Source organism: Vidua macroura, chromosome 13 (genome assembly GCF_024509145.1).
Source record: "Vidua macroura isolate BioBank_ID:100142 chromosome 13, ASM2450914v1, whole genome shotgun sequence".
In the NCBI taxonomy this organism is placed as follows: Eukaryota; Metazoa; Chordata; class Aves; order Passeriformes; family Viduidae; genus Vidua; species Vidua macroura.
In genome coordinates, this window is record NC_071583.1 from 759468 (window position 1) to 773888 (window position 14421).

At 54.7% G+C, this 14421-nt stretch overlaps 1 protein-coding gene across 1 annotated transcript; it reads right to left on the bottom strand.

Moving 5' to 3' along the window:
* Window positions 1-562: 562 nt before the first annotated feature.
* Window positions 563-12792, bottom strand: LMCD1 (LIM and cysteine rich domains 1). Its single transcript, XM_053989735.1, has 5 exons — window positions 12704-12792; window positions 11225-11480; window positions 6797-7126; window positions 3087-3302; window positions 563-2232 (listed from the first exon to the last, which is right to left on the bottom strand). The coding sequence occupies exons 1-5, from the start codon at window positions 12790-12792 to the stop codon at window positions 2077-2079; spliced, it is 1047 nt and encodes a 348-aa protein (XP_053845710.1). The 3' UTR covers window positions 563-2076.
* Between the last annotated feature and the right edge of the window lie 1629 nt (window positions 12793-14421).

Below are 14421 nucleotides of genomic sequence, written 5' to 3' on the forward strand. Positions count from 1 at the left end.
CTGCAAATATTTGCAGATTCTGAGCAGTTCAGCTCTGAAAAACTTCAGCTTGCAAAACTTCTGCTGAAATGTGGCTTCTGCCCAGTCAGTGGTTATTTCTCTGTAGGGAGGCTCTGCCCTCCCTCTCTCCCACCCTGCTCCTGCCTGGGTCGGCAGTGGGGCAGCAGGTGAAGGACTTTTGTATCCAAAAATGCCTTATTTAAAGCTTTGGGAAAATTTAAATGTATTGTCAGTCGTATTTAGAAGAACTACACAGAATGCTTGAGTTTAAATTTGAGCGGGATGCTCACATAGGAGGCACAAATTCCCTGAGCTCACTGCCCTGGCCATCCTAGGACATGAAGGGCTTTGTCCTCTGCAGCCCCACAAATTAAAATGCTCTCCTTGCTGGGGGCAGGATCAGCTCACGCCTGCCCTGAATTCCAGTTCCAATATCAACACTAAAGGCTCCCATATGTTTTGAGCTGTTTGATGCATTAATTTCACGCTTTTGCTCCTGACATTGGAGAGGCACAGGATTTTGTTAAGCTGTTTAATTGCAGTAAACTTCTTCAGCGGACAGTATTTTACGAGCTGCAGAAATACCTGCAAGGCTTGAGCAGGTGCCAGCAGTCCCAAAGCCTGAAGCCAGTAAGTGTGTGCTGGAGCAGGGACTTCCACAAATTACAATTTATAGATCACAAAATCACAACTCAGAACACGCTGCACTGGGCTGCCACTACCCCTTGTCCCCAGACCCTCTGCAGCTCTCTTGGAGCCCCTTTAGGTCTGGAAGGATCTACAAGCTCTCCCTGGAGTCTTTCACTGTGCATAAAGTGAACTTGGCCCCCCTCCTGTCAGAGACCACCCCACGGCAGGGAGGGTGCTGGGGGTGACCCAGCCCTGCCCTCGGAGCCCCCAGGAGTGAGGGCTGGGCAAGAGGAGAGGGCCAGCCCAGCGCTGCCCCCAAAGCTCTCCTCTCCCCGTGCCTCTGCTCTGACATTTGCCCAGGCTCCCACCCGCACTCTCCTGCAGCCAAGCACCACCTCTTCTCCACTGCCACTGCTGAGGCTCGGCTGGCTTTTAACCCTGCCTGGGGTGGAGGGGATCCCCTTGTCCCCCAGAGCTCCCCAGGCAGGGGAGAGGGGAGGGTTACCCACAAAAACAGGGTTCTACTGAAAACCCCACCTCTGAAGTGCTCATGTGTAAATGTGGATCCCCAAAGGCAGCGGAAGTGCCACCCATGGGGGCTGGCACAGACCTCAGCCCCACAGTTCTGCTCCCCTGCCCAGGACAAGGAGCTCCCAGGGGAAGGTGCAGATCCCTGGCACTTGGAACTGTCACCGAAGCATTGCGGGGGAAAAGTGACGTTGCAGCATCTCAGGGACACACACACGCACTCTGCCCCCAAGACAGCTGAGGCTGTAAAGCTGTTTTCCACAAAATTCTTTACATTCCAGTTCCAGGGTGGCAGCTCCACGGGCTGAGTCAGCCACAGACCAGGCAGAGCCTGCCCTGCCCCTCTCACCAGGGTGAACCCCTTGCCCTGTGTGCCCACTCCTTGGTTTTGCATTGTTGCACAGGACAAAGCCCCAGCTGCGTGTGGCTGCAATTTTATATCATCTGCTTTCAGCAAGTTGATCAAATTCCTCAAACCCACTGCCTTGGCACAGTGGCAGCAGCCTGTTAGCCTAATTCCAGTAAGGATTTAAAAACCACAAACACCCCTTGTTTTTGACCACAACTGTAGGTTTAGTATGCCAGAAGTTACTGCTGAGATGTGTTATTTCCAAACGACTATTGCAAGATCTTAGTCATAAGAAGGTTGGACAGACTTGATAAAAACCAGCACAGCCCAGCCCCTCCTTTCCAGTCCCTCCTGGCCAGGTACACCGTGCACCTCCCACCCGTGGCACAAGGGCTCCCTGGCAGATCCAAGAGGACCCCCAGGAAATACTTTCCTCACGCTGTGCTGGATGCAAGGGCACATGGAGTTGCTTTCAAGTGAATAGTCAGACTCTTCAATTTTTTTCTTCTTCCCCTTCTCCTGTATTTCCAAATGCCCCCAGTCCTGGTGGGACCCTGGGGACCCCTGGCTCAGACCCTGCTCTGGCTGCAGGTGGTGCACAGGAGGCTGGCGTTGGCCAGGGCGAAGGGTTTGCCCGTCAGCAGCGTCTCGCACTCCAGGCAGGCAAAGTGCTTGTTGTGCCAGGCCAGCCCTTCCACCTGCTGGAAGTCCTCTGAGAAGATGATCTGTGGGACAGACAGACAGACAGACAGACAGACAGACAACTGCTTATTTCCAGCACCTCACCAAGCTGGAGCATGGCAGGAGAAGGGAGAACCACCCCACACCTCCCACCAAGCCCATCAGGAATGGGTTCATGGAATAATCCCAGGATGGCTCGGGTTGGAAGGGACCTGTAAAGGTCACCTTGTCCCACCCCCTGCCATGGGCAGGGACACCTTCCACTAGCCCAGGCTGCTCAGAAGCCCTGACTGAGGCTGGCACTGGCAGGGGCAGAGGGCCACTGCGGGTTCCCACCCAGCACAGGGGGGTCACAGGGTCTGCAGCTGGTCCCCACCCTGGCACAGGGGGGTCACAGGGACTCTGGTCACTCTGTGCCCTGGCACGGGGGTCACAGGGACTCTGGTCACTGCCCCCCTGGCACGGGGGGGTCACAGGGACTCTGGTCACTCTGTGCCCTGGCACAGGGGGGTCACAGGGACTCTGGTCACTCTGTGCCCTGGTACAGGGGGGTCACAGGGACTCTGGTCACTCTGTGCCCTGGTACAGGGGGGTCACAGGGACTCTGGTCATTGCCCACCCTGGCACAGGGGGGTCACAGGGACTCTGGTCACTCTGTGCCCTGGCACAGGGGTCACAGGGACTCTGGTCACTCTGTGCCCTGGCACGGGGGGGTCACAGGGACTCTGGTCACTCTGTGCCCTGGCACAGGGGGTCACAGGGACTCTGGTCACTCTGTGCCCCCCTGGCACAAGGATCACAGGGACTCTGGTCACTCTGTGCCCTGGCACGGGGGGGTCACAGGGACTCTGGTCCCTGCCCCCCCGGCACAGGGATCACAGTCTCGGCCGGTCCCTACCTCGTCGCAGCCGGCGCAGCGGGGCCGGAGGCTCTCGCAGTAGTGGCGCCCACACCAGGCGGCCCCGCTCTTCCAGAAGTAGATGAGGTCGACGAGGGGCTCGGCGCAGCGGCAGCACACGAAGCAGGCCGGGTGCCACTGGCGGGAGTAGCCGGCGCGGTCGGCGTACACCACGGGGCAGTCCCCGGGCACCGGCTGCTGGCAGCTCTCGCAGCGCTGCACGGGAGAGGCACGGTCAGCGGGCAGGCACACGGGAGCACGGTGCTGGTAGCTCATTTCTGACCTCCCAAACTAAAACCTTCACCAAGATCCAAAGGTTTTCAAAGGAAAATAATTCCTACAGTACAGGAGTGCAGCACGTCTAAGATGTAAATTTGAAAAGAGATCAGGAACTTTGGTCTTTTCTCACTGTTTTCTGTCTGTGCCTAACTCAGTTGTCACTCCACAGATTTCAGCAAGTGTTTTCTATTTCTAACAGGCCAAAGAGCCAGAATTAGATGTGATTAATCTGAAGATGAATGGCATCCATGCACATTACACACCAGACCAACTAGGTCTGCTCTTTATCTGTGCCTGCAGAGCAATCCTGTGATTAGTGAAGAGCCAGCCTTAAAGCTCCACTCAGAGGCTGGCAGGATGCTGCTCCAATTCCCACTGAAGCTGGGAGCAGCCTGTGTGTCACATGGGCTGTGGTTACACTGCTGTGCCCCATCAGAGTGTTGGCACAGCAGTGTCCCCCTCCAGCATGCTCCGGGTGGCACAGGGTCAGGGGCTGGGAATGGCCCTGTGATCAGATGACAACTTAAAACCACCCCAATTTAAGTCAAACGGTATAGTAACACAACCATGGAGGGGTTTGGGTTGGAAGGCACCTTAAAGATCACCCAGTTCTGACCCCCTGCCATGGGCAGAGGCACCTTCCACTCGCCCAAGCTGCTCAAGAGGAGACACAAAGCCAGGATTCCTCAGCAGCAATAAACTAACAGTGCCTGAGCTGCAGGAGGCCATAGGGATGGGGCAGGGATAGAAAAGGGCCAATTCCCAGCACTGCTAGCCCCTTGCCCTGGCTCACACAGGAGTGCTGGCACGCCGCTCTTTGCACCCACCGAGTTTCCTTGCCCTCCTGTCACACAGGGGAGGCCACGGCACCTCTGCACCCCGCAGGTGGCCCTCTCTGTGGGGTCACCCGTCGTCCTGCACCCCAGGCGTTTCCCCACGGCCTCCTCCCTGCCTCAGGGGTTTTCAGTGCCTGCCCCGGCGGCCTTGGTGCGTTGTGCCACGCCGCTGGGCACTGCCCGTGTTCCCAGAAACCCGGGCTGAGGAGCAGAGGCAGCGAGAGACAGAGTGTTTCCTGGCTCGGCTGCTCTGTGCAGCTGGAAGGGGACAGTGTGCTGACACCGCTCCTGCCACCACCGAGGGCTCCAGCCACATTTCTGAGCTCTGCCAGCCCCAGTCAGTGACGGGGAAGCTCGGCACGGAGCACGGCTGTGGCCTGTCTGCTCTGGCTGAAGGAGCACAGCACGGAGCAGCTGGCAGAGCCCCCGAGGGCAGAATGGTCAGAGGGCACCGAGGGGTCTGCACCCATCACACCGGACCGAGGCCTTTCCCTAGGCCCCCAACACCTCCCTGAGGCAGCAGATTTGGGGTCAGCCCCAGAGCCAGACCCTGCAGCTGCCTCTGCTCTGCCAGCCCCGGGAAGCCACAGACCCAGCAGCCCAGCCCTGCTTATCTTGCAGGATCTAAAGCAAGAACAAACACAGCAGTTTCCAACCCCGAGCTCAAGTTTCTTGCCAGCAAGAACTGTTAAAAAAACAACTTATTTTGCTGTTTCTTTCTATGGAAAATATTCACAGGGAAAATCTATTCACAGGGCCTTTCCCAAGCATTTTATAACCTCCATATCCTGCTATTTACACACTACAAAGAGGTGATCCTTCAAATTTGAGGTGGGATTACAGCTTGGTGCTCCTTTTACATCTCCATCATGCAGGCAGCGGAGTGAAGATTTTATTAGCTGAATTACCAGAGGTGTTGGCCAAAGAAGTGTCCTGTTCTCTTAAGCCTTCCCATCCTGCTCATCCCCAGCTCCTGCTCGGCAGTGCCAGCTCCCAGGGAAGGAGCTCCTGGACACCACCAGCACTCTGAGCACTCCCTGCATTGCTGGCCTCAAGCTTCTGGGAACAATGATTAATTTGGATCAATTGCCTCAGGATTTGATTTGATCCCAGGGCAGGAATCAAATCTTGTAACACCAGAGGAGTTCCCAGTTCTGGGGGGGCCAGGATTCTGTGCTCTGTGGAGAACACTCATCTCGTGGGACAGACTTGCAGCAGGGATGTGGAGGCAGACGAGCTCTGTGGTCAGCAGGGCCAATGGCCCCAGCCCTCCCTGGGTCTGCCATGCCCTGGGCTGCACAGTGTGCCTGTCCCAGTGGATCTGCCACGGCTGTGAAAGCTGTTCCATTTTTCAGCTTGTGCCTTGAGAGAAATGATGCTTCAAACTAAGGAGAATAACATCACAGTTATGTATTTATTTATTTGAAAGGACAAACTCGCAGTTTAAGTAAACCCTCATTGCTAGGATGACTTATTGATATGTTTAAAGGAAACCTTCCTTTTTTGGCTATTTTTTATCTTAAAATTCAGTGTTTTGTTGCAATAGTAAAAATCCTTACTATGTCACTGGATTCAAAGTCGGAAGTACGTTAACAGACCGTGGCAGAGGGGAGACATTACCCAATATGGACTGAAAATGAAAACTGCTCTTTCATGTACAACCTCAGTGCAGGAGTGGCAGGAAAGAATCTCCTCTTAAAAACACTTGGACACCATTTGCTTTTTCAGCTTTAAATCCTCTACTGTAAGTCACCCTCACAAGGACCAGGACAAGGTGTTTTCAATCACCATATTTTATGATAAGCATCTGTTCAGCAGCCACTCCAGACAGCACTGGGGGAACATAAATCTAAAAGGGTGTTGAGGAATCTCAGCCATTTCTCTGTGGAAATGTATTTGTATGCCCAGGGACCCAGGGCAGCTGTTCACATTTCCCCAGAGAGATTACAGCCCTGGGAACACGATCTCCATGTTCACAGCTCTGTGTTAACTGGACAGAGCCTTCACCTCCTGCCATCTCTGGTCTTTCTGGGTAGGAAGCCTACCTGGAAATACTGACTTGCATCACAGAATGGTAAAGGTTGGAAAAGACCTCCAAGATCATCAAGTTCAGCTTTCAACTGAAACACTGCCCATATCATCCAGGGACATGTCATGCCCAGCCTTTCAGAGCTGCCAAGAACTCAGAGCTCAAACCAGCTCCCACAGCGAGAATTCCCTGAGCTTGGTGGCTCAGCAAGGCCTTTGCTGCAGAGAAAGGGCGATGAAGAGGAGAACGCCCCTCATCAGCCCTGCCAGATGGACCCTTGTGCTCAGCAGGGCTGGCTGGAGCAGAGGGGCCCTGCAGGCTCTCACAGCGCTGCTCCAAAGCATCGTGATGTACCGAGCACCTGCAGCAGGCATGGAGAATCCCCCGGGAGCAGGACAAGGCACAGACCACCCTGCCTGCTGTGATTTTTTGCCCCTCCAGTTGAGACCAAATCTACTCCCTGTGGCTCCCTGAGACTGGAGCAGCCCCAGTGCTGTGCTCCGCTCCCATCCCATCCCATCCCATCCCATCCCATCCCATCCCATCCCATCCCATCCCTCACTCACGTAGTGCCCGGCCGCGCTCTCCAGGGCCCCGTTGGGTGACTCGGGGGCTCTGCCGGGGTCGATGCTCTTGTCCTGGGGCTTCTCCTCCTCCTTCCCGCCGCCGCCCTGGCCCGGCAGCGCCACCTCCCCGACTCCCAGGGCCTCGGCCTTGTACTTCTTCACGAAGTCCTGCATGAGCTGCTGCTCGCCCTCGGCCAGGCCGCGGCACTGGGCCGGGTCCTGGTCGTGCAGCGGGAGCTGCCGCGCCAGCCGCCGCCGGCGATGGAAGGCGCCGTCCGTGCCCGCCACCGGCTGCAGCTCCTTGGGGACCAGCTCCATGTACTGCATGGCCTGCACGGGAGACACCGAGCTGCTGCAGCAGGGAGCACAGCCTGGCACAGCCTGGCACAGCCTGGCACAGCCTGGCACGGAGATGCTCCACTTGTGCCGCGGAGCAGCAGAAAACGCGCCCGTCCCCTCCCTTCTCCCTCTGAAGTGTTTGCACCCACAGTGCAGAAGTGAAAGGCTGAACTGGCTCAGGTGCCAGTGGTAGCCAGGCTGTTATAAATCCTTTCATCCTCAGGAAACAGACTGGGTGTTTTTATGGTGTTTTAGATTACTTTTTGTTTGTTTGTTTGTTTAAAAACAAACCCCAGTTTGCCCAGGAAAGCGAAGCAGCACAGACAGACCTGCTTTGCACAAAAATCCCAGCACACCCTCCCTCGCTGGCACTACCATGACACTTTTCCATGAAATTTGATAACACAGCTGCTGAAAAGATTGAAACCCCATAAACATCAAAACCCATGAGCAGCTCTCTATTGCCTTGTGCTGGGACAGGGAGAGCTGCAGGGCGTGAGTCACTGGCCACGCTGAGCACCCCAGAGCCCCGTGGGCTGTGTGCACAGCAGCTCACAGTGAAAGACCATCCTTTATCAATTAATGAAATCATCATAATACAGGAAAAATTCAGGTAGCAGTTGAGTCTGTGACACTGACAGCCACCAATTCCACCTCACTGCTGATTTCACAGCAGAGGGAAGGTGTTTGGTCACTGATGCCCCATGACACAGAAGGGAAATGCCCAGAAACTGCCCAGAATGAAGTCTCTGACTTAACTGGCCATGACCTCAGGAGCAGAGTAAACCCCTCTGAGTCTCAGGCTGGGTTAGTGCTCGTGGGCCACGGGGGCTGCACAGTTAACTTCTCCTGGCCAGGAATAAGGGAAGGGAGTTTCCCACTCTGGCATTTTCCTATTGTAGTGTGGAGAGTGACAGGGCAGCCAGTTGGCTCCCTGCCACTCCCTGTTAGACCAGCATCCAGCTGCATTAGATTTGCTTCTTACTGGGTCAGCACTTGAGAACTTGATCTTAAAAAACTTAGCAAAGAGATTTAACTGTTTGTGGCTCATCGGCTGGTTCAGGCTGGGCTTTTCAACACAGAAATGCCTGCACAGCACTGAACTCTTCAGGAAAAGCTTCCAAGTCCCTTCCACCTTGGCTCCTCTGGGCCAGAGAGCAGTGCTGCCGGGCGGAATTCCTGACAGGAAATTTGGAACAGCAGCAGATTATGATTTAATGGAAGCAGGGCTTCTTCCCCACGTCTTGGGGTGCAAGTTAAAATCACTGCACACTGGGATATCAGACATCAACATGGTACATTGTGCCCCTGTGCAAAGGTGGGCTTGATGTCCAGTTTCATGGAAGGTTGTTGCCCTGTGGGAGAAAGTGGTGCTGGGGAGGAGCTGCTTGGAGAGCGGTGGGATGCTGGGCAGTGATCTGGTGCACAAATGGCTTTCACAGACGTGAGGAATCCCAAGAGGAATGGCAGGAGAAGAAGACAAGAATTCCCTGACTGCTCCTGCCAGGCTCACACAGGCACTGCCCCACAAGTGGACAGGAAACAACTGAACTGATGTGTGTGAGCAGGACCACCAGGACAGCACGAGCTCCAGCAGAGCAGCAACGTGGTGGGATCTCAGGGGGAGAAATCCTCAATCCACTGATGTGCCAAGACTAATGAACATTTACACCAGAGCAAGGGGCCAGCACGGGCACCTGGAGCCTCCTGGTCTGCTCCACCTCCAGGATCTCCATTCCCAACACAAAGTGTCTGTGCTGAGAGTGAGGAAAGCAAAGCCTCAAGGCTTTTTTAAAGGCTTACTTAAAGCCTGCTCAGGGGCAGGTTTCAGTGAGATTTCACTCCCTGACTCAGGGAACGCTTGAAGTTATAATTGCAGATGTCAATAAAAATGTGTCCCAAGAAAAGATTAGGGGGAAAAAAAATCCAGCCTGACACCAAAAACTGCCATGAAGAATAAGAAAAAGTTGCTACATCTGCTGCTACTACTTATTGTTTGGCCCATGCTTCACTCTGTTGCCTGAGTGCAGGTAATTTGGAGGGAGAGCATTTTAGTTTTCACTGTTCACTACTGGATCTTGGGGCTGTTTTATGATCTGTTCTTTTCACTGTCCCCAAGGACCTAAGTATCTGCTTCATGATTTCTGCAGGCACAGCTTAACAAGAACATGCTCTGAACTTCCTCCTATTATCGACCATCCACTTCAGCAAAACAAGGTTAAAAGCCATCCCAAGTTTCCAGCCTGCCTCCAGGAGGAAACCACTGGAGCGAGGCAGTTGTGCACTAACAGCTTTTTGGCCCAGATCCCTTTGAAACTATCCCGAGAGTGGCTGACATCCAACACTTCTCCTCAGAGTTTGTCAAGCTGATCTACAAGCCAGAATTTATCAAGGTTGTCTCCAAAACTCCTGCTTGTTGTTTACTTGAACCAAGATATATTCCAGCCTGTCCAGGCACTATAAAGAGATCAAAAACTTTCATAAAGTTTTCAAACCTCCCCTATCAGGAGGGTGGGACTGGGCTGGGGGCTTAGTTTTTGGGAAGGGAAGGGAAGGGAAGGGAAGGGAAGGGAAGGGAAGGGAAGGGAAGGGAAGGGAAGGGAAGGGAAGGGAAGGGAAGGGAAGGGAAGGGAAGGGAAGGGAAGGGAAGGGAAGGGAAGGGAAGGGAAGGGAAGGGAAGGGAAGGGAAGGGAAGGGAAGGGAAGGGAAGGGAAGGGAAGGGAAGGGAAGGGAAGGGAAGGGAAGGGAAGGGCCTCAATTGAAGCATCCCCAGCACACAGCTCACCCCCCACCCAGCCTGTCCAAGGCCCTCAGGACAACTGGCTTTTAAGCCAAATTAACCACTCTGGCTCTGGGGGCTGTGGCTGCGCTTTCACAGTATCCCAAATTCTTCTTTAAAAAGGTCTCTGGTTGCATTTTCAGCAGCTTTTTTTGTTGATTTGTATCAACAGCTTTCAGCTATTTGTTTCATTGGAGGAGCAGAAGCTTTCACTGCCCACCCCTGGCAGTGGAATACAGAAGGGTTTTATACCACAGCACAGTGAAAAGCCAGCTAAATGCTTTCCCCCAAGAAGTGCTCTGCTGGCTCACACTTGCACATGCCAAAAACCACTTCCACCCCTTCCCACACAGCTGGTCCAGATGGAAACCAGGCTTGGGAAGGAGGTGGAGCTGGGCTGGGGGCTTGGTTTTGGATCCAGCCCTCAGAACGAGACCGCACTCCCTATCTCACTTTTTTACCCTGAGCTCTCTTTGTAACGTTGTTTTTATTTGGACCAGATTATGCTTAAACTGTAAGGAAGAAATTCCCAGCTCCAGAGCTCGAGATGAGAGTGGTTCTGCCAGCAGCAGCAGCGGGCAGAGCTGCTGCCCATGCAGACAGCTGTGGGCAGGAGCTCTCAGGCACTGAGCTCAGCTCTCGCCAGGGCACGAGGAGCCCTTCCCCTCCTGCTCCTGGGGGCAGGAAACTCCTCAAGGCTGCTGGAGCAGGGATGGGCTGCTGTTCTTCATCAAAGGGACTGTGAGGGACCCCGGGAATGGGGCCTCTGAGCCCACTCTCCAGGCAAGAACTCCTCCAGCAGCACAGGGATGCTCTCTGAGAGCAGGAGAGGAGGAGCCCTGAGGCACAAGCACCCAGCTGCCCACCAGCCCCATGTGCTCCCCAGAAGCCAAACCCCTTTCTGCTTCTCTGCTTGCCCAGCCCAGACACCCCCAGAAGGCCTGGAGGAGTTGTTCTTACATCCAGCCTGGGGCTTTGGAGCAGGCATGGGCTGCACAGGGCTGCAGGACAGCATGGATGGGATCTCTCCTCAGCCATGCTTTTACTGCAGATGGGCTTTACCAAAAGACTAAGAGCTTTCTAGCTGTAAAATCCATTAAGACTTCTCCTAGAAATGTAAACAAACCTATAAAACCCCAAAGGCATTCCATCCCCCTCTCCTACCTACTCTGCTAATTTACACAGTTTTCCAAAACACCGAGTGCTCTGCACATTTCTGCTCCCTGAGGCAAACCATGGTTTCCTGTTTTGCCCCGAGAGCTTTAATCCAGAGCAGAGTTCTGCTCCCAGCCCGCCGTGGATCCCCTTACCAGCTTCTGGGTGAGCCCGGGGGGAGCCCACTCGTAGGTGATGGTGTCGAAGGTGGGGTCCTTGCCCGAGATGTTGGGGTTGGTGACGATCATGCGGTTCCTCTTGTAGATGCGGCCGCCGTCGCCGCCCTTGAGCCGGGCCGTGAGCGTGGCGTACTTGGAGTCCGAGAGCAGGCGGCCGATCTTGCGGTCGTCGTCCAGCTCCGAGCTCAGGCTGTGCTCCTCCTGGCTGCACTTGCACGACTTGCAGATCTTCCTGTGCCCAAGAGAGCATCCCCAGGCTGTGAGGTCACACGGTGGCTCAGTCGTGGGGTGCCAGCCTCTCCCGAGGGGCACACACAGCCTGGCCTTATGGCATGGACAAAGGCTCAGGACGGAATGGGTTGGGTTGGGAGGGACATTGAGATATCTCATCCCACCCCTGCCATGGCAGGGACACCTCCCACTGCCCCAGGCTGCTCCAGCCCCAGTGTCCAGCCCGGCCTTGGGCACTGCCAGGGATCCAGGGGCAGCCCCAGCTGCTCTGGGCACCCTGTGCCAGGGCCTGCCCACCCTGCCAGGGAACAATTCCTTCCCAGTATCCCATCCATCCCTGCCCTCTGGCAGCAGGAAGCCATTCTCCCTTGTCCTGGCACTGCAAAATCTGCTGCCTCCCACCCACAGGGAGCTGCTGCTTCCCCTGAACTCTGGAAACCCCTTCAAGCATCAGGAGATTGGAGATTAGTCTCCTTACCAGATTCCAACAGACCAGCACCAGCCTTGCCTATTATGAATCTTTACATGCAATTTAAAAAGTGACTGCTGGAAGGAACTGATGCTTAATTGACTGTAATTTGAATGATAATAGGTATAAATCACACAGACAAGTGTCTAAGGACACTCTGGTGGCCAGCACTACCATCAAACACTAATAGCAAAAGGGGCAAAGTAACTCTGACACAACCCTGAGGAATTCAGCAGGATCTTGGAGTAAGAATGAGTGCAACCACCCTTTAATGGAGTCAATAAAAAAATGGTTGTGCTTCCACCAAATGAGTCTTTAAAGTTTGGATTTCACAGAGCTGAGGTATCACAAGTGGGAGCTGAAGGCATCCAAGGCATTCCAGCTGCAGCAGCACAGCTGGACCACAGCCTCCCTGCCCCACCACCACGGGCCCGGCGCCCTGGGGAGCTCCCCAGGAGCACAGAGGAGCCCAGTGTTTGTGAGGCAGCTCAGAGGGCACTAATTCTCTTTTAATTAGTGACATCTGGATGTCTGCATTCCATTTTACAGCCCCTTTGCTGTCCTGCTGGGGCAGGGAGCAGCCCCTGCCCTGAGCTGGGCACCGTCCTGGTGTGCTCCCACCAGCTGCTGACATCAGGGGCTATTCACCCGAATTTGTGGTTTTAGGAGGAAAAACTGGAAATGAAGTATCAAATAACGAGATGTTCTGTCACTGGGCACATGTCAGTCAGGATGCAGGACAGGACCAACGTTACCTCCAGGAGTGTGGCTCGAAGCCCGTGCACAGCCCTCTGCAGCGCAAACAAGGCACACCTCTTCCCACCTGTGGCTGGCTCCCCGACATCTGCAAAAGAGCAGGACACCGAGCTGGGAAGGCTTTACCCTCAGGGGCTCCCTGAGACAGCACTGAGAGTGTACACTGCCCTTCAGACAGTGATTTCAGCCATCCCTGGTATCCCCTGAAACCCCAAATCTCCCAACATCTGACCACGTCCATGCAACCCTGCTACAAGTTTATCTAAGGATGCTTGGGGTGAAGATGGTCCCTTCAAAAGTGAGGGAAGATGGAGGGGTTGGCACATCAAACCCAGGGAACATGCTCACACACTGGGCAGCCACCTTCACCTCATCCACAGAGAGCTCAGGTCTCATTTTGATCCAGTTCATGGAGTTCATGTACTGCACATGGATCTGTGCAAGTCACAAAGTCAGGCTGGAGACATGGACGTGCACTGCTATAACCCGATGCTAAACTTGCTTTACTGCACCTTGGACCTCCTTGGTCTTTCTCCAAGTGTATTTCAGGAATGTGGGAGGTTTCCATGCCTCTGGCACTGGCCTTTATGGGTGGTTTCCATAGTGAACAGGAAATACAGTGGGGAACAGCTCTGGGGAGCAGAGGTGGTGGTGGAGTGACATGGGGGGCTGTGGTTGTGCTGCACTTTTTGCTCTCACTGGAAACAGACAAAAGTCACCCATCCTTGGGTGCTCACTGCTGCAGAGACATCCTAGCAACCTCCCAACAGGACAAAGACAAGCAAAAACCCACACCAGGAGCCCATATCATTGGAAAACAAACCTATTTACTGCCTGCCCCATGAATTTATCAAACATGGCTTTCTGGGCGTGAGGAACGCAGCAGGGTACGGCGGGAGACAAAAACAAAGTGCTGCAGGAGGCACCAGGGCAAGGTGACAGCACCAGACGCTGAATTTATCTCAGCCTGGATGTTTATACAGGAGCTGTCAGGCTCCTGCCTGAAAGACACGCTTGTTCCCTGGAAAAATGAGCTGAGGGGAAACAAGGACAGTGCCAAGGCCAGCAGGAGCAATGGCAGCACCACGGGAGCATCACCCCAGCTCAGCAGCTCCGGCCCCGTGCAGGCAGAGATCAGAGCACACCCCAGCACCTCCAGCCCCAGGAGGCACTGCCAAGTGCCAGGGCTGGGCAGGTTCTGGGCAGGTTTCTGAGCACTGTGCCCATCACAGTTTGCATTTCCCATCAGGGCCTGTGACACGCACAGGGCTCACAAGCCCCGGCCTTTCTGGTGCCATTGATCAGGTTCTGTAAAAGGTCTTTAATCTCTCCCGAGACAGGAGCTCGTTCTAGGACTGGCTCTTCAGCTGTGCACACACACGGAGAGCCTGACTCACAGAATATCTGCCTCGGGAGGGACCCACAGGGCTCATCCTCCTGCGGCTCCCTGGCCAGGAGAGGCTCAGGGCTCAGCCCTGGCAGAGCAGGGGTGAGGCTGTGGAGGTGCCCCGTGCTGGTACCTGCCCATGGCTCCAGTCCCTGCCCGTCTCTGCACTGCCACAGCCCTTCAGTGCAAGATCATGCACTCTTTCAATCACTCTTTGGCACCTCGCAAGAGGCTGTCCTTGCCAAAACCTATTTCCAAAACCTGTTTTCACCAACAGCAGTGAAAGAACCGAGGCAAAAGAGCAGATGCTGCTCCCCAGCAGGGACCAGT